Source organism: Manis pentadactyla, chromosome 7 (genome assembly GCF_030020395.1).
Source record: "Manis pentadactyla isolate mManPen7 chromosome 7, mManPen7.hap1, whole genome shotgun sequence".
Taxonomy (NCBI): domain Eukaryota; kingdom Metazoa; phylum Chordata; class Mammalia; order Pholidota; family Manidae; genus Manis; species Manis pentadactyla.
In genome coordinates this window covers 21,483,375-21,510,511 of record NC_080025.1, presented here as the reverse complement: position 1 = coordinate 21,510,511, position 27,137 = coordinate 21,483,375, and the positions used below count along the sequence as shown (strand labels likewise).

The window sequence follows — 27,137 nt, the reverse complement described above, 5'->3', positions numbered from 1 at the left end:
AGACTTGCAAAGGAGAGTGTACCACTGTTATATATGGAAACTCCAGTGATATTTTGACAGCTGAATCGTTTCTAGGAATTACTTGCTTAAGCCTCAGAATATCCCTGCTTGTCGTACTGCTTATTTTACATTGTCCTAGATGTTCCTTTTCCATTTCTCATTCATAATGAGGATGGGCTTGATCAAGGACCAACATGAAAGTTATAGTGAAAAAAGGTAGAAAGCAAAGGATAGAATAAGGCATGTATACCACAATTTTTGCCAATTGTATTGAGTTGGACTCATTCATAATGTCACAGGTGTGTTAGGTCTCTGACAAACACCTTTTGGTGTTTCCTTCTTGTTGAGGTACATGCCAGCCCTCTCATCCCTTGCCCTTGGGCTCAAAGGAGTTCAATAGCCTAGTAAATCTCACATTCTGTAAATACAGGAAACTTTTTATGTAGGCACCAGAAGAAGAAAATAACCAAGAATGCCAAAAACTACACTTATTTGGAGTTGTTCAGGGTATTTAAATCCTGGTGGCCGACTGTGTCCAGAAAGAAGTTGATCAGATGAGTAAAGTCAGACTGGAATATGGCATTTGGAGTTAAGCAGCTTTTCTCTGCTGGGTATTGGCATTTGAGTTAATAGAGTAGTTTCAAATGGATCTCTTTAAAATACTACTACCAGAGGCGGCCACAACAGTGCAGGCGAGAGGACTCTGGGTGACGCTGGTAGTCCAGGAATCCAGGAATGAGAACACACATTCTACTAGTACAGCCTCAGCTAGCACGTAGCCCAAAAGGCCAATACAACCCTGACCTTTCAAGCAACTACACCCATATTTTTTTGACTGAGACCCATGAGTGATCTAAACTGGAATATTTCCATGAGCTCAGCTGGAGAAAACACTGTGTTGACAGTGCCAAGCACAGTGAATCTTACCAGGAAATCCTGACTAGGGCTCTTGCCAGGGACTGCATACTGGAAGAGGGGGAACGTGGACCTTTAACCAAGACCCCACATGTTAAAGGAGCAGCAGAGTTGCCCTTACTCCTTCCTCACTATCATCACCGACTGTTGGAAAATGTTATGAGATACCTTTTATAAAAAAATTCAAAGCAGCAGATGTATTTTGGAACTGATAACCTGTTTGGAATTGTCTAATGTGCCAGTTCTCAAAATCGGTCAGCCACTTTTAATGATTAAGGATGAGAGGATCTCCTCAATGACCAAAAAGGATAAGAAAAGAAGAAATGAGTGAATTCTGAGTCTTTTCTCCAGCAAGCACTTCCTGCATCTTCACAAATCCATTGTACTATTAGAAGCAGGGAAAGTTTTAATATATGATAAGGAAATTACATTTATCCATTTATCAGTATGTTTCCCCAGGAAATTCTACTTTTCATGTATCTGACTGCATTCATAAAAAAAAAAAATACTGTTGTTTTTATCTTTACACCCCAGACGAATAAAAATTGACTGAGTAATAACAGCCACCTAGAATTTAGATGGTATTTCCAGCACTTCTCCTACATTAAGCCAGCTCAAGTCAAACTGGAAGTGATACAACAGGAACAGGGAAATCAGGCTCTCATTTATTTTCACTTGAAAAATATGAAAATGTTGCCTTCATTTGCAAGTTTGAGAAACAAAAGCGAAAGTCAATGGATCTAAACTCAACCCTTTTGTGAATCGCCCCTTGAGGAGTTTTTCACTTGGAGTTTCTGGTGATTTCCATCTCTTCTGGAAGCTGAAACGCTACAGAGGAGTCAGCCTCGGATCTCTGCCCAGCATTCATCTCAACGCCTGACTTTGAAGTCTCTCTGCAAAGGAGTACCCCTGAGTTTATCAAATTTACATATTCAATCTGTATAAAGGGGAAGTAAATAGGACTAAATCCTAATTTCTGAGCTAAAATGGAGAGATTCAGCTTTTTAATTCAGTTTAAACTGTTTAACCTACTGCTGTGGACACTAAGGAATTCTGGTGAAAAAGTAAAAACTGTTTATAAAAGAAACTCCCTTTCATGAAATACAAGATCAGACAGCCAGTGAGAAGGAATAGTAATTGGAATATTTGGATCATTGAATGAATTTTAATTCAAGTGGGAATTCATCTTTGAACAAAAATATTAAATATTCTAATCAGAGTAAAACAGTATAATCAACTTCTTGCTCTAGCTTTTCCTTTTCATACATTGTTTTAATCACTAGAGGTTATTTTCATTATAGTTTTTTACTCTGATTCTAAAAATAACTTGCTTAATAATATTTACTCAAGAATCACTGCTTTAAATAAACAACTAAATAAGGAAATGTTTCTAATATTAACTATTTACATCTGCAGCCATGCTGTTTGATATAACCTCCAGTACCAATGGCTTGTTTTTGAACAGTGTGTAGAAATTGTATTTCCTCTTTCCATTTACCAGCTTTGAAAAAACTGAATGAAAGCAAACATATTGATTGTCTCTTTAATCTTGAAATGTTCCTTTCCCTAGAACATAGTACATATATCATGAAAATTTCATGGATGAAGGAGCTACAAATTGAGAATGTCATTATTAATAGTATGTCAAAATCTTGTTATTAACTGCAGTGCTTTCGAGTCCATATGGTGAAGAAAATGAATGTACTAACTTGTGGAATTTAATGAATATATAGTTTTGCTTGAATATTCCATGAAAAAAAAGGAAAAAATTAACAATAATTTTGTAGGAATATTTTCTAAGTGCTTTTTGTAACAATTTATAACCACAAGCTGAGAAGTCAAACACAGCATTACTAACATAAAAGATTTTGTAATGCTAAGTAGTATGCTATGGATATATTACACAGAGACTGTACTAGAACAGGCTAACCACAAATTCAATATGTAATTTGATATGTAATTTCCATATCAAACTAAATTTCAGTACATAAATTACTGGTGCTTATTAAAGAGGATATACATCCCAAAAGGACTTTGATTCATCAGCAACAATGAATGTCAATAAAAAGTAAAGTAAAAATGTCTTTAAGTTCTGTATTCTATCAATTTTAATCCTTATATAATATACGGGGAAGAACAATTCATTTTATTTAATTGACTGGCCCTGTCAGGAAGAAGCAATGAATGCTTCCTGGAAACTGGAGCACAAGTCACTTCCTATCATACATTTACTGATTCTGTACATTAACAAATACAGAAAGACTGAGCAGAACACAATAAATATATGTTGAATAAATACATGAACTTGTCATTCAGAAATTCATTGATTTAACCATTAAATCGTTAATGTGTGCAGAATCATTTCCTTCCTCCCCCATATTCACTTAGTCCTGTGGAATTCTTTCTTCATAGTCTCTCTTATACCTACACTTTTCTTCTCACTCATTCTTGCACCCTTCAGGCCCTTATAATCATCATCATCATCATCATCGTCGTCGTCGTCATTATTACTTTAACATCTGCCCCATCAGTTGCCTCTAAAAGAGGGACAATAATAGCCAGCTAGTGGCTGTCTTGTGAAGATTGATCATACATGTAATACACTGAGCGCACAATGCATGCTTAATAAATGCCAGTTATCAACAAACTTCTTTATGCCAATCAAACAGGTCTACTCACTATGTGTCTCACATGCCTCTTGCTCTTGGCTTTACCATTGGGTTCTTCTCACCTGAAATGCCTACACCCACCAGAATAGAATTGCATTTATCTTTCAATGTCCACCTCTAACATTCACTGTATCTGAAGATGCTTCTGATTCCATCCCTTCTCAGACATTAGCTTTCTTTCACCTCCCACTCCTTAAGCATTTACTCTCCATCCCCGTCATATATGACCTCTAGTTAATGCAAGTGCTTGTGTCTCTGACTAGATCATGCTCTTGAGGGACAGAAATTAGCTCCATCAATGTCTTGTAACCCCATCACTCTGAATGCAGGGCCTTGTAACTAGTAAGCGCTTGATATGTTTTTCCTAGGTATGGAGAGGCTGATGGAAACAAATATGAGGAATATAAAACACACACAACTAAAACAAGTAATTATGCAAAAGGATGGATGTTTAAGTGCACACATGAGTACTGCAAGCAGTAAGGGCTGTTGGAGTGGAGGCCAAGGGCAAAGAGTTTAACAATGAGCACAGTGTAGAGGAAATGTCTCTAAAGAAAGAACTTGAACAAGACTTGCACAGCAAGTAAAATTTGGGATTAGAAGAGGACAGGGATATAAAGTGAATTTTCTATGACTTTTCCTGCTTTTCCTCTCTTGATAAATGCCTTTTGTCCATTTCACTGCCTACTTACTTCCCCAAAAAGGGATGGAGAGAACAGGTAATAAGTGAAACAAAAAATGGTTGGTACTTGGGTAGCTTGAAGAGAAATTTGAGAAGTAAAATAAATATTTTCTATTACTTGTTTTGCATCTTTTCAAAATAAACACAGAGAACTTAGTGGAGAAGCAACAAAACCCTATTCCTGGGACAGGTATTTCCATTTAACAATCATATAGCATCTATTATATGCTTGGCACTATATGAAGAAGCACCAATACAAGGAAAACAGAAATCCTTGACCTTGAGGAATAGGAACATGTAACCAGAACATGTGGGAAATGGGTGGAAAATACTGGATACTGCTGAAACTCAGAGGAGGGTACTTAGTTCCACTTAGAGACAAAGGACACACCTCTGAGATGAGTAACTCCTGAAACAAAGTTTTAAAGATGACCAAAAATGAGCTGTAAGAGGGACAGGGTTAGTGTGCTCCAGAAAAAGGGCAGTGTGAACATAGAACAATATGATCATTAAAAGGAAATCCTAAAAGGAGGAATTATAAATTGGTTTGTTGGAAGTCTGTCCAACATCCCCAGAGCTCAATGCACTGCATGGGAAGGGCTCAGGATGGGTTACAGAGCATTCTAGGCAGCCATCACTGATTCCACTGTACCTGCTCCTCTGCATTTACAAGGACCTCTAGTACTGCATAATTGCACTGATTTTACAGGGGATTCTCGGGCATGGCTTATTGTATTGTTACAAGGAGAAGTATCTATGGTTCTAATTCTGATAAGAATCCAACTTGTTTGACATCTATGAAACGGGGAGGCTGAGCAAAATGATCCTCAGTTCTTCCCCCACAAGACTTCCTCATCTCAGTTGCTATAACCTCATCTCACCTGCTTAGTTTAAAAACCATCCATGGACTGGCTTTTACAGGTGGACTGGCTTCTTCCTCTTTCTGGAACATTCTTCCTCCATCTATCCTTATGATAAACTCTCTTACCTCTTTCAGTCTTTCCTTGACTGTTACCTTCTTGATGCAGCCTACGCTGATCATTCTATTTAAAATCATCATGCTCCTCCCTCGCACTTCAACCACCTCATACTGGCTATTTTCTCCAAACAACTTAACACTTTCTAGTCCAGGAAGAGTCCTGCTTGGCTAGACACATGATTTACCTATTTATTATCCTTCTGTCTGTTTTCTCCCTTTGAAAGATAAACTCCTGGAACAAAGCCTATTGAGTAGGCACTCAGTAAAGACTACAGACAGATGGCAACAAAATGAAGTTCTTCCAGCTCTAGAAAATTATCCAACTTATGAAAAGTAGCAGGAGATACTGAAAAGAGCACAAAATGAGGTGACATCCCCATTGTTTAGACCAGTCTTTGTTTCTTTCTATGAAAACATGTTAAGGCCCAGTCATTTCTCATTTCTAGATCTCAGTTTCATCAGAAGCAAAGTAAAGTATTTTGACTAATGTGCCTATAAAAGCTCTTACAACTTTAAAATGTCAACGATTCTGCTGTGATCCTCTTTAATAAAATTCAGATACTTCCAAATCACTCTTATCTCACAATGGACAGCACCAATCATCACATTAATTTACTGACTACATCTGGATAATGAGTAGATTTCTGCCTTGCATTTAGACAGCTCTATGGAATTCAAAGCTTCTGCAATTGTTCTACACAAGTAAGGTAAATTCTTTGTCTTCTTGTGGACCTGCACATCATTTTATGACAGACTAAGAAGGCACAGCAATAAATTTAATTATGCATGCATATGACTGTCCAGAGCAATATCAATAGACAGCTTTGTGATAGATGCTGGTGAGGGGGGTTTTCTCTCTTAAACCATCTAAGCCACGGATCTCTATATGTGGCTGACAGGTGGACTAATGATAATCCTTCTCAGCTCTCATTCCTATTCCTGAGAACAGTGCAGATATGACAGTAACACAAATTGCAGAGGAAAAATGACATAAACAAGGCAAACCAAAATGGTAGCATATCCATATCTTTGTCAATATATCCCTTGGAGTTCCTGTCCTTTTCTTCAAGCCTGTTATAACAATGGCAAGGTATCAAATTTGGAATCCAAGGAAATGTGATTTAATTTTAAAACCTGTGTTAGTAATTGTAGCTCATGCTTATACAGTGCTTGTGTGCCAGGTAGAAGTCCAAATGCTTTAGACACACTAACTCATTGGATCCTCATGCAGAGGTACAATTATTGCCACCACTTAACACACAAAAATACTGGGGCACAGACAGTTTATGCAACCTGCACAGCCAGAGACAGAGTCTGGATCTGAACCCAGAGAGTCTGGTCCAAAGTGTGTGTGTACTCTTAATTACTACACTTTCATGAAATGGATTTCCTTATAGCCTAAAATCTCTTATAGGCTTTTTATAAGATGTGATGTGAAAGTTTTATACACACACACACACACACACACACGCACACAAATATATATGATTATGGTACATATACAGGCTTCACAAATCATATATTAAAGGGTCCGATCATTCAATAAAGTTTGTAATGACTGAAGTCTATATTGAAATCCTCCAAATTAAAATTCCAGAAATTTAAGTTATAGTTTCAACTCATTTTCTTCCTTCCTCTGCTGCCAAATCAAGTTGCTCTTGGTGTCCCTTAATTTTTATTCCCAAAACATGCAAATGGGACATCTACTTCATATAATATGTTACTAGGGCACAAAAAATGAATCAGCTGTAGTTCTAGGCCTCAGGAAATGTTCAGTCTAATAGGAGTGATTAGCATGTATCCAAATAAGAATACCATAAGCAAGAGTATGGTATCTTGCTTATGCAAACAAACAATGTGCCATGGGGCTCTAGGGGAAGAAGGGTCCACGTCTGATTTGGAAGGTGAGTCTGGAGGCATGAGCAGAATTAGGGAAGGTAGAGATGGTGAGAGGAAAAGTTTCTGGTAGAAGCAACAGAATGATCAAAAGAGTGGAAGAGAGAAATAAAATGATCTTCCAGGTAGAGTCCCACATGGCTAGAACGTGGTCCATCTGGTTTTGGGGGGCAGCTGGAGTTGGGCTAAATAGGGAGTTTGGGGTCCTACTGCTATTGCAGGGCCTTGAATACTAGAAATGAGTTCATGAGACAGTGTGTTTTCTAAATATTGGCTTTGGTAGACTTAAGAAATGAAAATGAAATGAATGTAATTTCTATTTTGTGAACGATTTCTCAAATCAGTTTTTCAACAAACCCAATAAAGCACATTGACTACCTCTGTAGAGCTCAAATGTTCAAAAAATAATTCCCTATTAGGTACTATGATCAATGTCTAAAGACTTATCACCCTCATCCTTCATATCATAAAAGAAGTAACAAGTGAACGAATCAGACTTCTGGGAATTAAACTCAGTCCCTAGAAATCTAAGTGCCCAGAGAAACAAATGGCTACTCTTCCTTTTCATCTGTCATCTACCGCCCATCCTGAACTCTGTCGATCCAGAACACAGTCAGATTTGAGAAGCAAAATATATGCCACAAAAGCTTATGCATTTTCCCTAGTAGAGGATCTTACTCAGAGACACTTTATCTTTTCTGTAAATGTTTAACCTGATTAAAACCTGATTTACAAACCCCATAGGAGATCAGAACTATAAATTAAAAGGAGCGTGAAAAACTATTTCATTAATACATGCTGATGGCAAAGTGACTTAATAGCTCAAAGCATGGAATATGTGAAAATAACAAGATTTCCTGGTTCTGTGTGATCTCTGGCAAGAAGTTTAACATCTTTGACCCTGTTTCTCCTCTGTGCTGAAAGAAAAGATTTGATCTAAACTGTCTTTGTGATGCCTTAAAGCTCTGAAATTCTAATTGTGATTCTGCAATAACCTGACACACATTCAAAATATCTATCAGTCTAGGGTTAGAATTTCTAATATAATTCAGTATGTCCTAATGAGATCACAGTATTCAAGAAAGCGAAAACATATACCCACTAGATCGTTAAGACATCACAATACTCAACATTAAGAAGATCCTATATGCCATCCCATTTAACAAGTAGTACATATATTAAAAGATTTTAATCCAAATGGATATTAACTAGAGTTTCATGGTGATAAATCATCAACTATCTACAAAACTCAGCAATTCAAAAAAAACTGATTTCCCAAGGATTTCTGAGATGCCAAAGACTGACTTACTCTATTGATCCCAATGTTCTCATGTAGTTTATTTACTAAACAGGTAGGAGACATGTAAGTCATTGACTCTGAGTCCCTCTGGCTCCAGGGTACAGATCAACTAAAATTATAGGATCACAGTCATATGAAACTGAATTTTCTAGGCAGGGGTTAAGTATCTCTCTATTGTCATTGCAGTAGAAAGGTAAAATTATTTTATATAATGTTTTTGTTTTCTATGTAAACCAAAGTCTTCACAGATTACATGATATTGTTTTTTCCATTCTCTTTGAAAAATTTTGAGTTGTTTAATGGGAAAAGTTGTTAAAATCCAGCTTGCTTTGTGGATCACAGTGAGGAGAGATCATAGTTATAACACTGAATGCTGCCACTAATCATTCTTAAGATTTGCTTTGTAGGCAAGACTTAGCATCATGTGACGATCAGTGGTTACTGACTCCTTTTGCTTCCAGAATAGCAAGCAATTATGACCCAGGAAGCCCCACCAAGGGATTACAAACAAATGCTAACAAGAGAGTTCAACTCCACTGTCCTCAGATCATTCCATTTATTTAGGGAGCTTTTATTGCATGACACCAACATATTTCTTAAAACAAATACTTCCTGTTACTTAGCAGAGGAAGTGGCAACATTGAACATCATCAGGCTAATCGTGCTCAAGTCGGTGGCTAAGCTCTTACTCACTCTCTCCCCCAGCCCATCTAAGGAGAGACCACGGGTCTGGGTCATCAGCTTCCCGACCTCTGATGCTCCAGGACACGCCTTCAGAGCAAGGTGGGAGCACCGAGGAGCAACGTGCAGTGAGATCAGATAAGAAGTCATGGTGGAGGCAAGAGAGAGCAGCATAAAGACAGAAGTAACTGGGGGATAACATGTAAGAAACCAGACAAGGGAGAAGGGAGGAAAGCTGGAGATAAAATCATATCAACATCCGACACCAACATAGGTGCCAAAGTTAAGACTTGAGTTCTAGTGTCATTTGTTTGCTCATTAATCATGTTTTCTTTTAGGGACAGCTATCCCTGTCTCCCCTGCTACTCTCACCTTCCCTCCAAATGCCCATGAATATATGGACATTGCTTCAATGTTAAATTATGAGTTTTTAAAATAAAATGAGTTATGGAGGAGACTTTATTAGAGAATTACGTGAGTCTTAAATGCTGTAGTAACTTCTGCTTAAAATAGACTTTGTAAATTTCCCCTTTGGCTGGGAGAACAGCACCTCAAGGAAGGTAATTCAAACACTCAAGGGCATATTGCTGAAAATTATAGTATCTCAAGTCTCATCCTGTCACACCATGTTCTTGATGAAAAATAAAAGCTGTTTTACCTTAGGAAGCTTTCCATTATATTTTGTCAAATTTCACTGGGTTTATCAACTTATTTCCACTGCAGTCAGAAAAACCTATACTCAGGTAAAATCTGCCCTGGATTCTTACCAAATATTTTCCTCTTAGAATTGGCTGTGTCATTGCTCTCATATTGATTCAGAGTTAATTAGAATCATGATGATGAAAGCATAAAAGTTTTCACATATTTCTACTTTTACATTAAAGAATATATAAAAACACATATGTTATGCTGATTACTATACATTTTTTTTTTGTAAATGACAAGCTCTTACAAATTATATCTCTAAGCAAGAAAAATCATTGGGAGCTTTATAAAAATATGAAAGTCCCTTAAGGGCATATATTCAGAACAGCAATGTTTGTTTTCTCCTTTTTGTAGGACTATGAGTGATAATGTAGCTACTAAGATTTCATTTTAAGTTCATTGCAACAGAATCTGCAATATATATTTAAGGTACAGATTACCTCTACTTCTGTAGATAATTTTTTTTCACTTTTACTCTTTACAAGCCTCTATCAATTACATGTGGAGCTAGAGGGTTTTTCTCTCCAAAGTTATTGATAAACATCTGTTCCTCTATATTTTAAATGAGTTTTTTAAACTTAATTTATTAAGTAATCATCAAGTCATATACCCTTTCATTTAGCATATTACATTTATGAATATATATGTATATATATATAATTTTTAACTAAATTAAAAGAACTTCTACACTTGATTTTGTTAATATAAAATTATTTAATGTGAACTGTTAGTTCCATGGGTTTTGTGAAATGCTGAAAATAGCTTAATTCCTCTCCTTTGTGGTCCAGAAATCCCATTTTGGAACAATGAAAATAGTTAGGTGAACATAATTTTCATTTAGATTAAGAAGGACTTGCGATCTGCTCAGCCCAGCTCTCCCCATGCACTACATGGATTCTTTTTCATTACCCCAGTCTTTCCACAGAAGGTAGGTCCTTGACAAACAATTTTGGTCACCACCTGTTTTTTCATCTCTTAGAAGTAACTCCTTATCATACTGCCTATAATTAATCAGTTACACTGATCTTTGGGCATTACCCAAAGAGTAATAATCTATGTATTCTAGCGAATTTATATGGGGGGAAATAACTTTTTGTGGTACCAGCACTCAAGAAATTAGCAAAGTTCCATCTCATTCTAAGGCATAACAAATGAATTCACCTGTTAAGACTCTACGATTTATTCTTAGGAACGTGAACACGTGTTATATGAACTGGGACAGAAAGGAAGGAAAAAAAGGAAGTTAATGTTTCTTAAGCCCTGTCCTAATATCAGGTATTTTTCTCACATACAATAACTGATTTACTCCTTAACACAGTCTCGTGAAGAGATTGAAGGATGAACATCCCCATCTGTCTGGATGTGAGAACTAAATCTCAAGTGATGAAGTGATTTGCTCCAAGTTGTACAGTTTGTAAGTGCTGGAGCTTGGATTTGATGCCAAGTTTCCAGCACCATTTCCACTTCACCATGAGGCCTCGTCAACTCTTACCTTATTGCTATGTTTTTAATAAGGGTCCGCAAACTCCCAAAGTTACTGCCCACACTTTATTACAAAACCACTCTGTCAAGATCAAAAGAGGAAAAGAATGGAGTGAAGAAGGGAGTCAAAAGTAGGATGAGGGAGCAAAGAGGCACTGGTCTCCCATTTACTGTTTTAGTCCTCGGACCTGGTGATTTCCCGTATCTCATTTAATCCCCCAAAAGCACAAGAGATGCATGCTACTATTCTCAAGTGAGGACACAGATTCAGAGGGATGACCTCATGCACTCAAGCCGTGAAGAAAGTCAGGTATGAATACAATTCACATCTGCTCTGCTGCAAAGCTGATGATGCCCTAGGAGGAGAGACAGAGAATAAGAGCTGTGAGAGACCCTATGTTTATTTAATCATCAACTTGGAACACGAATCTCCCTCAACAGTGTCACTGCTTGAAGAACACTTACTTCCACTATGACGAAACTAAACTCCTTCCAAATAAGTAGCACATTTCAGTGGGGATAACTTTGATGGTTAAAAAGTTCTCCCATATACTATGTTGTTGGGAGAAGGATGTCCTGTACTGATCAAAACCAGAGGTAAAACACTCTTCTCTAAAGAAGACATCTGTGAGGGAGTGATGAAAGTTTTACTAGTTAGGATTTAAATAACTAACAGGAAAATAAACATCATTTAAACTAAGATAATATATACTATTTGAATATAAATGTTAAAAACAGTTCGGAAAAGAAAGAGGGTGTGGCAAAGGAAAGGACCCCTCCACTTTAGTCCCAGCACAGTCACTAACTGTCTGTAGCGATAAAGACAAGCCACTCCACTTTCTCAGATCTGAAAGTCTTCACCTTGGAAGTCACTGAGATAATCTCCACAAGCACTCAATGCATAAAACTCACTGATGACAGAATATCAAGTATACTACTCAGAAATAACCTGCGAATGCTGACACACACACACACACACCAGCTGATTAAATTCACTGCAGCAAACACTGCAGTAAGGTTTGAGGTGATGAGGATGAACTATAGGTACTTCTACTCAATCACTCTGCAGGGCAATGGTTCAGGAGCCCAAATGTTTATCAGTTTGAGAACTAAATAACTTCATGGAAGACTCTACCCTTTCTCTGGACAGTAAAACTAAAAATCCATGGGAAGATTTCAATATTCTTATTCTGTAAGCCAAAACAATAAATAGAAAATACAAACCAAAAATAAAAATGAAAATATTTACAGCCATCAGCTCTCTACCATCTGAAAATGATCTTACAATCTTTACAGGCTAGAGGAAATTTTGTATATATTTTCCATTTTAAAAGAGTGCTCCTCAAGGCCCAGACAGATACTACTTTCCCAACCACTACAGTTGTTTGCTTACACAGTGCCATCCAGGCCACACATGAATTACCCAGTTACCCAGCTTGTTGGTAGCAGAGATGGGACTGGCATCCCTTTAAGATAAAGGACATTGCTGAGCAAGTGTTCAGTATTCCACAGACAAAGAAGAAGAATGCAGTAGAGGAGGTGGCAGTCACCATGTGAACAAAGAGAAGGTAAAGAGAAGAAATGCTGAATTTAGAGAGGATATGCTTATATAGGAAAGCAAAGAAGTAACCCAAATTGAGGTGTCCAACCAGACTTTTAAAATTCATTAGAACAGAAGCTCTATGAGGGCAAGGATTTCTTTACTATTTTTTCCTTGCCATATAGTCACTCCAGACAGTGTCTGGCACAAAGCAGGTGCTTAATATGTACTCACTGAATGAAGAAAAAGAAGACGTAATAGAAGAGAATCACTGACATGTAACAAAAATATCAAACGTTAACAAAAACGTTAACATGAACATCCAGGTAAACCTGGTATAATTTATGTCTTAATAGAAAGCTCAATAGATTCATTCAATGAGAATTATATTCCTAGCTCTCAAGGGCTTCTAGCTTAACTGCAGACAAGGTGTAACTTTTTTATGCCTCAGTTTCTCAGTCTATAAAATCTCTATTCCTTCAAGCTTTAAGAGGATGCTCGGAGGTGTTATTGGAAGGAAGAAGAACAAAGACGTGTGGTGTGGGGCATAATGATTTCCTGGGAATGCAGAAATGCTGATCTATACAAACATGTAAAAGAGCCAGCAGAGAAACTGTCAAGTATCATACTAAAGAAAAGAAGAGGGAGAGACTAGGAAAGAAGACGGAAGTTTGAATGAATTGTGTCAGTAAGAAATCAGTATGTTGTTCATTGGCTGGAGACATTTCTTGGTATGTGTGTTTGTAATATGTGTAAATAACATTCAGTATTAAATTGTAATAAAATTGCATGGGAAAGACAGGTGAAGATGATTTGATATTTTAGAAGACAATGAAATATTGATATGTAAAGCTGACAGCATAATTAGAATGATAAGAAAGATTCATGATATGATTGGGATGGTGGGTAGGGAGAGGAAAGAAGACAGATCTAGGTATCATTAAGGACTGAGGAGAAACAAAGTGAGATGTGCATGTAGGAGCCACATAGCCATCAAAAGCAAGCTGAAGATTATATGAATGATCAGATAAAAAAGGGGAAAAGCCACCACTACTGAAAAGTTAATAAGAGCCAAACAAGAAGGAAGAAGAAATGCCACTGTAATGGTATGGCCTATAAATGTTTGACCAGTGATCCCACTTGATGTACCTGTCAATCAGATGCCACTTAAACTACCAGAGTTCATCTCTAGCTCTCATTCTCTAGAACAGGGAAAAGAGAGGATAGCAGTGTATGGGTTTAAATTCTGGGAGACAGGATGCTACTCTGTTTTCCATTTTGGATTTCACTAAACCTTTTTGTGAATTTTAGTAAGAATATTTCACTAAATCTTTCAGAGTCTGAGTTTCCTCCTTAGTAAATTTATAAAATCATTTGGTTCAAATTGATCAAGTCGGTTCTTTCTATTTTTAATGTCTTAGGCTTTAAATAAGTATGGCTAAAGTAAAGCTATTTGAAATCACCACTCTGAAATACCTAGAGTACAGTAGCTAGCAGCTAGAAGACTTTATCGGGCTTAAAATGAATGCCAGTTTTAAAATGAAGGAAAGAAATCCTGTCGTGTATTCAATTAATCATGTTGAGCTTTTACAAATGGTCGTGATTCATTCTGTCACTGTGGTAACAATGGCTTGCCATGCAACCCAATTGCAAAGATTTAAAACAAAGCAAAACAAATTTGGCCTAAGATGAAAATCCTCATATGTCCCTGTACTCTAGAATCTGTTATCAAGAAGATTCTCCCATCCAGAAATACATTTTCTTTAAAGATGGCACCCCAGTTTCCTGGCTACAATTTAATGAATCAGCTCTTTTTTAGGTAATCTAAATTTTCCATCTTCCAGAGTCCATTCTTTCCATATAAATAGAAGGTAAGAAATATTTAAAAGCCCAGGCAAAGAAAAAAAACTAATGGTTCAAATATTATGTGACTCAATGGAAAATAAAGATTATCATCATGGCAATGTAATGACTGCAGTATTAGGAAACCACTAACCATACAGATAAAACTCAGAATTTTTAGAAAAAGTGTGTATGCACACACACACACACACGTGTATAGATACATATACCAGCCCTATATTAGATTTCTTAAGTTCTCCATGTATGCATAGATTAATATAGTAAAAACAGGAAATTATATTCCCTTATGAAAGAAATACCCACTTTGCAAAACTTGACATAACCCCTTTACTGTCAGGGAATTTAAAAGGTTCTTTTTTTGCCTTTTATTATAATTAAGACAAAACATGTTTTCATTTTAAGAGTCAGTGAGGACGGGATTAGTCTAGTATTTACAGAATAAAACCCTAATACTAGTAAGTAGATTGGTTTAGGGAATAACACAGCAGACACGATTACTAGGATTGTCTCTCTTCCCCTCTCTCAGGCTCCAGGATGAAGAACAATCAATTAGCCCTCAACAGACTATGACCTTGAAGGCTATGGCTCTGTGCATAATACGCTGAAGATGCTGAGGCAGAGAGAAAAGGGAGAATCAAGTCCTGAAACCACTGAAGAGCATGTTTCAGACAAGATAATGTAATTTGAAAATATATGCCGTGACAGCTCAGTGCATGTCAGAAACGTGTGCTGAAAGGGAATCTGGTTCTTTTGGTGACTAAGCAATGCTTTCTTAGTTGAAGAGGTAAAAGTGAAAGAGATTATAAAGTGCCAATCTAATCCAAAACTTTCTTTTCTTTTTCTTTTTGGATTTCCTTTAGTTAATGGTAACCAGCTTTTTAAACAACAAAAGCAACCACTTATGAGTGTCTGGAAACAAAGCTCCTTAGATTGAGCCCTTTTCAAAAAAAAAACTGACTTACAATTGTTAGGATATTATTATTTTTGTTGTTTTCAGGTACTAGTCCAAAAAATTAAAACAGAGTTTCCCACAGAGAAAACCCAATAGGGTATAGTGTTACCTGACTGTCTATCCCTAACTTTTCAGGAGAAAACTATTTCCCAGACTGCCCTTCCAGGCTTCCCTCCAGTGCACTTCAGGAAGCTGCAGCCCTGCATCTGGCCAGAACTGGCCACTGCGATGCTTTTAGGCAGCTGTAAATCTTTTCCACTCAATGCAAATGCCAGCAAATCAATGCTCTGGCTTGGTGGGGGGTAGGGGAGCGAGGAGAAAGAAAATGAAAAGAAAAGAAACAATATGGAATGTATAACCTATTAAAACACTTAGAAGAATTTGCCTTAAAAAATAATTTCTCAGACTGTCAACAACATACTTTTTGCTGGATGTTTCTTTGTTTGCTTGCTTTCCTCAGAGGACAGAAAATTACACAATTGAGTTGTAGAGTTTGCCAAGGGTCCTCTTTCTTCGGCTGGACAACTAAACCTACTCAGGCATATGTTAATTAAAGACTGAGGTTTAAAACCATAATGACAAAGAGGTAACCTTGTCTTTCTGGTGAATTCTGCTTCTCTTTGCAGGATCTGTACTTGGCTTTTTATAGACTGTCATTTCATCTGGGTATTATTTGCCGGTCACTCTGCCAGGTGGGAAGAGGCAGCAAATGCAGTGATGTCTGTCAACCTTTAATGATGCTTCAGGGATTTGATAAAGATACAAAGCAGTGTCTGCAGAAAGGAGACTCTTCCCTAATTACACCTGAAAAACAAGCCTCTTTTTAAAAATAATCTTGGTCACTGAACTGCTGTGAGTGAAAGGATCCTGAATCACAAGCTCAAATCAAGGTTTTCTGTGTTTCTGTAACCCACAGCTCTACCTCATACTGAACAAAATGTCTGGGAAAGATATTTTTTATTCTTCATTACCATTTAAAGGGAAACAGCATGGAGTATATCATCACTGAAACCTCACTCTCAACTCTGCTCTACATACATGTTATTTAGAATCAAATTCTCTGATCTTGTACTTTTTTCTACTAAGTGTCTATCAATGGTTGAAAAGTGAAAGAAGATAGAGACACAAGAAATAAATGAGAAACATTTTTTTCCCCCAAAAGCTACAGAAAACTTGTTCCTTCTGTTTTGATGTTTAGAACGATCTGACTAGTCATGGTCTCATCCTTGTCAACTTTCTACTGGAAAGCACTGCCGTGAGCGGCCAGCACAAATAGTAGTGTTCTGTATTGTTTTAAGAGATTATTAAATGGGGCTGCTTCAATCCAACGTGTGAACATAACACATCTCAAAAAACTATATACCTTACTAATAGATCTTGCACTTTTTAATGAATGCCAAGGAAGCTACTTAAACATTTGATTATAGAAGACAGAAGTCATTCGAGAAAATCCCTTCATGCAGAATAATACTGGGTCCTGAATAAAACACAGCTGCCACTAATAAATGCTCAGTAACCAGGACTATAACCTGGGCCGGATAGGAATAGTCGGATGCTGGTGAGAGCTGAGCACTGTACAGATCTAAAGACTTAGTACAATTTCAGGAAGAACCAATGAAAATACAAAGGTGGGGAGAAGTGGGTAAGGGAACAGGAAGAAGGGATGCAGAAAGGGAACAGGCAACTTGGGATTGCCGGGAGACACAGGGAATCGCAAGGGGAGCAGAGGTGATGGGAAGGCTACATCATGATGGGAAAGGCACAACATCAGGCTCACTGCCCCAAGGATGGCACTTTGTTATAAAACATGAAGGATGGTCTGACGTTTTCATTTGAAGTGTTAGAAATAAACTGAATTTAAACTGAATTCAAACATTACTTGCAGCCGCTGAAGTTTTGCAGCCCCCACCCCAGATCTGACGATCTGGCTACAGGGAGCTGCCTTGAGGGCACTGATTCACACCCGCAGTTTTACGAGACCTTTTTACTCAGCGCTTGCGTGCCACCCCAGCATCCCGGTCACATGATCTGCTTAACACCGGGCAAGTAAAATCCAACAAACGGCAACAGCTACAGGCTCTGCAGAGCCCTGAGGACCTCAAGCCCACCCCTTGCCTCTATAACAGCACCTCTCTACTTACAAAGTTTAGGAGCAGTTTGGAGGTTAGTTTCTGTTGTTTGCGGTGGAGTTGCGAACTTGGGTGTTCTCACCTCAGGGTTCCGAGAGGGTGAAGGGAAAGCTGGTGCAGAGGGAGGCAGGAAAGAAAACGCAAAAATACGATTCTTCGGGGTTGGCGCCGCGGAAGGCGCAGAGGACACGACGACACTGCCAACTTGCATTGTAACTTGCACCTCAGTTTCAGACTGGGCCCCAGAGACAAGCGAAGTGTACGCCTCAGAGGACACCCGCACAGCTGGGGCAGCTGTGGGATCCCGAGACATAACAGGGTCCTGGCCTAACCCCCCAGGGTCAAGGTGAGTCGGAGAGTCGTACTCAAATATCTTGTCCACAAACACCCACTTGAGGCCGGCGATGCAGAGGCAGAGGCTGATCAGGCACGCCAGAATGGGGACTATGCAGATTTTCTCGGAGTTGAGGCAGCCTCTCAGGCGCTCGGCCTCCAGGCAGACACAGCAGGGAACTGCCAGGCCCGCGAGTCCGGGGCTTCGCCCATCTTCAGCCTGGGGCTCTGGCATGTCTTCTGCTGCCGGAAGCCCGTCAAGAGATGGGTCTGCACTCAGCTGAGTGGAGGGGCTGGAGGACCGCTCGGCGGCTCCCTCGGACATGTCTGGGGAGTAAATCTCCATCGGCTCACCTCCAGAAGGCCTGGCCTCTCCCACGGTCCATTACCACGCAGGCCTCCCCCCAACCAAATGATACAGCATCTTCCAGGGGGAAATCGATAAGTCGTCCAAGTCCAAGGCCATTATCAGAAGCAAGAGGAGTTCAGGACGAAGGAAGGGGGTAAAAAAACCTCTAGAAACTACCAAATAAAAGTATACGGCAATGCTTTACTGCTGTTTCTGGGCCACTTTGGCAGTTCTTTTAAATGCTTCGCCAAACCATCCCGGCTGGTCAAGGGCACAGGGGCCAAAATAGAAACCGAGCGGACTGACGGCCAATTAAGTAAACCAGTAGCCCAAACGGAAAGGCATGTTTCTCACCTCGAGCGTCTGAAGCTGGGGTCTGCTTAGGTGGAGAAAACCACTGTCATGCAGGAGAAGTAAGAGCAGAGGCAGGACGAGCGGCGGCGGCGGCGGCAGGAGGGGCAGCGGCGCCGGGAGCACCAGCATCCTGCTGCGGGAGCGCGGCGGCGGAAAGGGGCTGCATCCTTAGCGAGCAGCAGGTGCCTGCCCTCCGAGCATCGCGGCGAACGCGGGCCTCGCCGGGCGCAGGGGGGAGAGGGGCGGCGACTCCGCGCCCCGCCCTGCCTCCTCCCCACCCCCCACCACTCCTCTTTGTCCTTCTGGGGCGCTCAGGCACTTTCCGCCTCGGCGGCTCTCCCCCGCGTCGCCGTCTCCTCTCTGCCTGCCCTCATCCAGAGACGCGCTCCCTCTCTTCTCCCTTTCCTCCTCTCTGCTCTGGAGCCCCCACCCTCTCCGCACACTCCAGGGCTGCCGGCTGGTCTGAGCGACACAGTACACACAGCAACAGAGGACTGCCAGTGACTTCCTATTTTATCCAATTAGAAGGAATAAAGGCCATCAAATCAAAGAGAAGCAGGCAGGCACCAGTTAAGCTTAGTGCCCGTGGCCCCCTCCCTTTTTCTTCCCTTCTCTTTTCCTCTCTACCCAAGCCACCCCTGTTTGCCTGCAGCCTTGCTGCCTCTTTCTCTTTCACCCACTGTTGGGTCAGAAAAAGCCAGCGATCGATGCTAGCAATCTAACAAAGCTGGGATGGGGCGGGGGATGTAGGTGGGACCTTATGGGTTGGACCTGAGGCTTGGCAAAGTCTGATATCTGATTCCTCCCCAGAGAGGTAAGCTTTTCAACAATTTCTTCCTGCCGGCTGCTGAGAGGTAGCATTCCTTCTCCTGCCCTCTAATAAGTTTTGCTCACCAAGAGGACCATTATTACCTGATGTTCAACCAAGAGTTGGAAGATTTTGTTTATAACCATGGACAGCTCTGTCTTTGGCCCTTTCTGCAATGACTGTGTAAGACTGTGACGCACAGGGCCAAGGGCTGAGCGTGTGTGTTGCAGGAGGGAGGTGCTGGGGAGGAGCGGGCGACATCCATCCCTGCTCTGTCCCCTTTAAATTTTCACGTCCCTGTTTCACCCACAGCAGTCCCAGCCTAACGTCAAACTAGTAAGAAACTCGGGTAAGTGACGAGCTAGGAAAGGAGCAAAGGCTAACACTTCATTTTGAAATTAGCCTTCATTGTGACTCCACACTGCGGAGGTTTGAATTCCCAGGGTGCTGTAATACGGACCACACATCCTCAGCTATAACCATGTTGCAAGAATTAAGAAGGGTTTTCTAGGAGAGCATGATGCCTTTTGGGTTACGTTTCAGGAGCTTTACCGTACAGATAGTTTCAGTGCTGAATGTACTTATATGTATTTCCTTTTAAAACAGCAGTTATTAAAAGACCAGAAGAAGTGCACTGTCCTTAATAGAAAACATGGGGTCCCCTGCACCTCCCGTCCATTGCATGACAGTGCTTACTCTATCCGACTGAACCTTTAATCTATGCTTCACTGGTACTGGACGCCAAATGGTTTCCAAGGAACCATTTTGCTCACCTATGTCAATAGGAGTCTTAAAAACCCTCTCTAAATCTATACTACATAACCATCATGAGTCCCAGAAGCAATACAATTTAAAGCTCAAGCCCTTAGACAATCTGTGTTAAGCACGTTATAGTTTGTACAGCACAATCTCCATGGCTTTGAAATATTTTTTAAACTTTAAGTGGGCGTGAGATAAGAATGTTATCATTTCCTATATGAAATCAGTCCATAAATGATTTAAAGAGTATCAATATCTTAAAATGTGTTTGCACTACTATAAATAACATCAACAAAAGCCTGAACCAATTTGCATAATTGTAATTATGACTTTGACAAGCTTATGGGGAAGATGAATTATCCTTAAGTTCACCTCTACATAAGTTGTACTTACATATCAGTAACCAGTATTTTAAAATAATTCCTATGCCTACTTTCTAGCTTTGACTATTTGATTTTAAAGCAGTGAGAGTTTTCCTAAATATTCTAGCAATGGACAGATTTCATATCAAAGCAAATATATGTTGAAACACATACAGTATTCAGAGTTTTTAAGATTTTAATTATTAATATTCATGCAAATACTGAAAAATAATGTAAGCAAGTAAATGTTTAAGCTAAAGAGCATAATTTATAATTCCTTTAGAAATCACTCAGTTTAAATATATGGCACTTAACACCTCAGTCTGTCCCAAACATATACACTCATGAGAAATATTTCATTCACAGACAAGGCCACCTAAATTTCAAAGACCAAAATGGGGTTCAGGGAGCCCAAGTCAGGCAGGTAAGAGAAGATTCCAAGAACAGTAACCCATAGTTAAGAAAAGTGGTCCTTAACTGGTGCTGGTAACTACTTGTCTCACCTTAATCATCAAGAACAAATACATTCAGCAGACAAAGAAACTGGGCACTGCTCTAGTTTCATATTAAAGACACCCAACACTTCCAAAGGAAAAAGAACATATTATACAAAGGCTAGAACAAAGTGTCAGAGACAGAAGCCTATGGGCTGTCACAGCTCATCTTTCCTCTGGACCACACAAATCAGACTGTGGGATGTGTAGGTGGCCTCCCTGGAGATGTATACCGTGAACCTTGTGGCACTCTGGAGCTAAGCTCAGCTTGCAGTAGCCAGCCTCCTATAAAGTTGTTTTCCCCCACATTGGAAGGTGAGTGTCACTGAGGAAGGGAGAAGGGCAGGAGGTAAACAATAAAAGGAATTCTCCATTAGTTCTACCTTGAGACTAAGAGCCAGAAGTTGCCTTTAGCCCTTTATCAAATCTTCTATAGCAAAAAAGAAATGAGAAAGGGTGGTGCAAATGGGATTAGGGGACAGAATTTCCTTCTGATAAAATATACCCATTTGTGGGAAGAACTGCAAGGACGTACCATTTTAACCCTGTAGGCACCACCCCCAGTGAAGCCCAGGAACACACATATTTCCATGTCCCCCTAAAAAATGAGCATGAGGCAAATTTTTACTACCTTCTTAAAACCACATTACCACCTCCTTCATTACAACAAAAGCTGCATTTAGTGGGCCCCGCTTTTGTGCCAGACCCCTCTGTGTCTGCTAGGTTCATAACATATATTTTTTCTGATCTTCACAAACCCTGTACAGCACATATTACCTTAAAAATAAAGAAACAGATTCAGGCAGCTTGGGTGACTTACCCCTGGACACACAGCTATTAAAGCGACAGGGCCAAGATTTGAACAAAGGTCTGACTCATGTTATTTCTGCTGAAAAATACTGTTTCTCTTTTTCAATCAAAAGAGCACATCTGATAATGTATTGCTTACCTTGCACTTCAATGAGAGGCTAAGCAAGCCAGAAAATGTACGAAAACAGCATTATTGCCATGATGGGGTTGGTGACCAAACTTAAAGGTGCCTAGTTTCCAAAACAAAAGGCTTCTAAATAATTTTGCCTAGTGATTTTCAGAAGTTGCAAGGATGAAGTATGGACGGTTTAAATATTATTTATTTGTAGCCTAAATTAAATGAGCTCTTTCACAGTCTCAGCTCCAGGGTTTTCTCTGGAAAGCTCCGGGAGTTACGTATGGCTGTGAAACAAACTGCGCTCAAACAATTAAAACAACAATCACTGTATTCTAGCTCACTAGTCTGCAGGTTCTCTGGGTTCGGCTGGGTGGTTCTTCTGCTCCATGTGATGTCAGCTGGGGCTGCAATCAGCTGGAGGAGCAAATGGGCTGAAGCAGTCAAGATGGCTCATACACATGTCTGTAGGTGGGAGCTTAGCTGGGGTGTCAGACGGTGCACGGCCATGTGGCCTTCCCATGTGGCTTGGGCTTCTCAGGGCGTGGCAGCTGGGCTCTGGGAGGAAGCATCCCAAGAGGGTGGAAGTGCAAGCCGCCAGTCCTCCTGAACATCGATCTGGAAGGGGTACGGTTATTTCCACTGCCTCCTACTGGCTAAGCAGCCACAGTGCCGGCTGAGAGGCAAGGATGGGGGAAATAAATCTCCATGAGGAGTGACAAAGCATTTGCAGCTACAATTGACCCACAATAGAAGGTAAGGGAGTGAATGTTACTATGTCAACCAGGGTCAAGAGGAGACGCAAAAAAAAAAACCGATGGGATTGGGCAGAAAAAAAACAAAATACATGTGTATTTTTTATCCACTTTCATAATATTCCAGCTTCAATGAAGAAGAAATCCTATTATGTCATCAAATTAAAAATTGCTCAAATTCCTCTGCTACTTCAGTGCAAGCTAGGCTATTTGTTTTTGCATTCATTTTATTTATTTTTAGTATCAGAAGTACTTAGCATAGCTTCAGATGAAAGAGGATGGCAAACACCATTTTGCTTTTGACCATGTTACCCAAACTTATTTTCTCTTTTACATTTTTTTCCATGTATTTTGGTTATTTCATTCTGAAAGTGTTTACCTCTGAAAAAGTTTATCCTTTGCTCCTAAAGTTTCTGGCTGAAAAAGTAGAATCTCTCTCATTATGCCTTATGAATAATGTAGAAGAACATCATGTAGTACATGGATTTGGTCTACACTCAGAGAACTTTTCTGTTTAGTTGAAGAGAGAAGAGATATAGGATAAATCATTAAACTTTGGTTTATTACCAACTTTTCATTCACTGAAAGGTCTTGTGGTATCTAATATGACAACTGGCAGCAGTAATTTCATTTTTGGATTATGATCTTTGGCGATGACTATGTACATACTGTGAGTGATGTATTTATATATTTGCCTGTGAATTATGAAATCATGATTTTCACAGGAAAGCTTCAGGGCCTAAGGATAACTTGCTGATGCCTCTAAAAGAACAAAGTACTTAAATAGGCCTTTCAGCCTTTTCCCACCCACCTGGAAATTATCCCTCAGAGCAAGTCTCAGCTCCGCCATGGAGTCTTTCCACGCTTCCGAGTCACAGACATGGCATTTCTTAACTGTATCACTATTAGGACACATCTTCACAGTCCATGTTATTATTTAATTACATCATGTATCCAGGACTGAAGAATGTAATTACTCTGGAGCCCAGGTGTATCTGACTGTCCCAAACCTAGAGCTGAGCTGTCGTTCAGCACACACATTTTGTTTGGTTTCGTTTTATTTTACTAAACATTTTATTTTATTGTACAGATGAAGACACCTCTAACAACTTGGCCGGCTTTTTTCACATCCATCTCTCTCTTCAAAATGCTCTCCATACTCCCCTCCAGTTTTTCAAATCTTTTAACGTCCAGTTCAGATACATGCTTAACAAGGTTTTCTGATTCTTCCCAAATATGCCTTTTGTAAATTTTCCTTGTTGTATGGAAGTCTGATATCCCACCTATACTTAACTATGAACCACCACAAGACCTTTCAGTGAATGAAAAGTTGGTAATAAACCAAAGTTTAATGATTTATCCTGTATCTCTTCTCTCTTCAACTAAACAGAAAAGTTCTCTGAGTGTAAACAAATCCATGTACTATATGATGTGCTTCTACATTATTCATAAGGCAAAATGAGGGAGATGGAACTTATTTCACGTCACTGGGCAGGTACTTTCTTCCCACTTGGAGGGGTGAATCAAGACCCTGATTATACTCTGTTCTTATATAGTGAAAATTTTCTCAGAGAAAACAGTTTGACTTAATTTTAAGAATTATTTTGTGAGATGCTACATCAAATGTTTGATATTGACTATGGGTCTGTGTTCTTATTTTGTAGTAAGTTGATTAATTTTCTCTGGCACATTTTATTCTTTTTGAGTTTAGATCCTTTGTAGCTCAAGGTACAGTAAATGACCTCAAAGATGAGGATGGGAGCATTTTATATAGAAAGACATTTTTATTAAGTGTGATAGTAGAATGAGTTTACTTTTCTAAAAACTTATGAATTGGTTTTAAGGGAACCTATGAATTGCTCATTCCCCACAAGTAAAATCATTCAGTATACACACAGTTTATTTTATTTTTAATTTTGCAAGTCACCTTTCTCTCAAAATTACACTGGACAGACATGTTTTGGAACCAGATGGAAATCGTGGTTGCACACCACTGTGATAAATGCCAATGAACTGTTCGCATTAAAATGGTTAATTTTATGTTATGTGAATTCCAACTCAATAAAAAGAAAATTATGCTGGACTCATATCATGGTTTCAGCTTCTCTGACATTTCATTTTAAAAGGAAAATATTATATCTGACCAGTTTTCCTGGTGGACTGCACTAAAATAACGAGACTTCCTTATGTACAGAATGCCTGTTCTTCTAGGTCACGTGGCACTGAATCTCTGACACTCATTAACTAACCATGAACTCTGAACTGATGCTGATGAGGCAAAACTGTATCCCAAGGAACTCAAAGCACAAATTAAGATATAATAAATTGGTATGTCATTGAGAATTTTAATTCAAAAGAAGTTTTATGAGAAAATGAGCATAGGTTTATAACTCTCTTATTTTATGTATTTAAAATATTATTTCTCCTTGCTCAGCTCCATCCCATTCCTTTATTTAGAATATACTAGAAATATGACCAAAGGCTGGCGGGAAAGTGGCAGTTATTCTGAACTATCTCTATTTTCTAAACAGTGTGCTTTGTTATGAAATGTGGGATAAATTCACCACTAGAATATAAGTCCCATCAGAGCGGGCATGTGTGTGTGTTTCCATTGCTGTGTCCCTTCTATCTAGAGCATGCCTGGCACACAGAGGGCGTCAGTAAGTATTGCTGAATGAATGCATCGATTGTCAACTCTACTAAAAAGGGATGAATAAACTACGGGAAAATGTCTTACAGACATGGGTACTCCAGATAGAGTTTGACTTGTGTGAATAAATGCAAATAAGGTTAAATTACTCTGTGTATATCAATTATGGAAAGAAGTAAAACCAAAAGAAAAATTAACTTTATAATGACTACTCTGGTGCTATATGGATGGTTGGTCATTCATAATGCTTACTACAGCAATATGTGTTGGACTAGTTACCATAACAAATATCTTTGCTTTGTGTCACTAATATTCATGACTATAAATTCACAGCACAGAGCAGCAGAGCTGAGAGAATTTCTGTTTGTCTTATCCTCAAGTCTTACGACAAATGTAATAAAAACACAAGAGCTAATCTGTGCTTCTACATGCATGTACATGTATAATCTTATTTAAAGAAAATAATAAAGGTAGTACTTTGGTACAGTAAGAAAAATTAAACATAAGGAAGAAATACCTCTGGTAATCAAAAATAGTTTAATACAAGTTCAGTAAAGTTCCCAAAATGGAAGTAACTGAACTTGATTTATACTTAGGTCCTAGCTGCTGGCGTAAGAGTCAGCTCACATGCAACTGAACTATCAACTGGTCCCCAGATGAACCCAGAAAGGTAGTGTATGGCACATCATACCACTTTTACAAATGCTCCAGAATTATGTTAATTTTATTTTTATATCTTCTGCTTCAAACAGAAGCTGCTGCTCATGAGATGGTCCACGTGAATTAGGTACAAGAGAGTTCCATCTACTCAGGAGACTGAAACATCATATAAAACCATGTGTAAAAAAAACCTTCACAACTTACTCAGAATAAAGGGAGCTTGGGGAAAGGAATGATAATTATTCTACTTTTAAATATAGTCCAAATTTGTAAGTCTGAGAAGACTTCAGCCAGATGAAGCATTGTATAGTATACATTTTCCCTAGAGCCTGCACAGTTCTCTCTCCTTGTGGCTGATCAAAATGAAAATATAAAGTTGCACCAAAGGTAAAAAGGGAGGAATAAAAACATATGCAGTTTCCAGAACTGATTTGGTATTCCAAGTGAGCCGCCTCACCAACAATACCGCTATAAGGCCATAAGCTTTCTGATGCTCATAGAAGGGGAAGTATCCCATTTAAAATCAAATGCCAGCCTCATATTTTTCTGCTGTTTCTCATTCCCAGAGGTGGAAACTTTTTCTGCATTGTTACAAGTTTTATTGTTTTAAAAATACGAATTTAAAAGGCATAAGACAAAAGTATCTTACGATTTGACCTCCAATGCAAAACCTATCATAAATCACACAGTATGTACTAGAGTCAAATCTGTTTAAGAATGACTTGCTTCTTTCCTTTTCTTTCTATTTCAAAAATTACCGGGAGTGAAAGTAATCAGCCTTAATGCAAAGATGAACTGTAATCTCAAGAATAATTAGATTTAAATTTTAAATAGACTGACTGTTAGCTTCGCCCATGAACTTTATTTTATTCAAGAAGGAAAATGTCCCAGGAGG

The 27,137-nt window shown here is 39.1% G+C and overlaps 2 protein-coding genes across 11 annotated transcripts in view; both read right to left on the bottom strand.

Moving 5' to 3' along the window:
* Positions 1-27,137, bottom strand: part of NRG1 (neuregulin 1) — a 200,670-nt gene that overhangs the window by 94,344 nt on the left and 79,189 nt on the right. For 5 of the 10 annotated variants that reach the window (XM_036894275.2, XM_036894277.2, XM_036894278.2 and 2 more), the window contains exon 1: positions 17,806-18,757. The exons of the other annotated variants lie outside the window; for them this stretch is intronic. In XM_036894275.2, coding sequence (XP_036750170.2) covers positions 17,806-18,472 — 667 coding nt within the window. In that variant the 5' untranslated portion in view covers positions 18,473-18,757. Of the gene's footprint in view, positions 1-17,805; positions 18,758-27,137 lie in introns of those variants that run through there. 10 annotated transcript variants of the gene reach the window in all.
* LOC130684427 (uncharacterized) lies at positions 18,788-19,835 on the bottom strand. The gene has a single exon (XM_057505174.1). It carries the CDS (start codon positions 18,956-18,958, stop codon positions 18,788-18,790), a length of 171 nt encoding a protein of 56 aa, XP_057361157.1. The 5' UTR covers positions 18,959-19,835.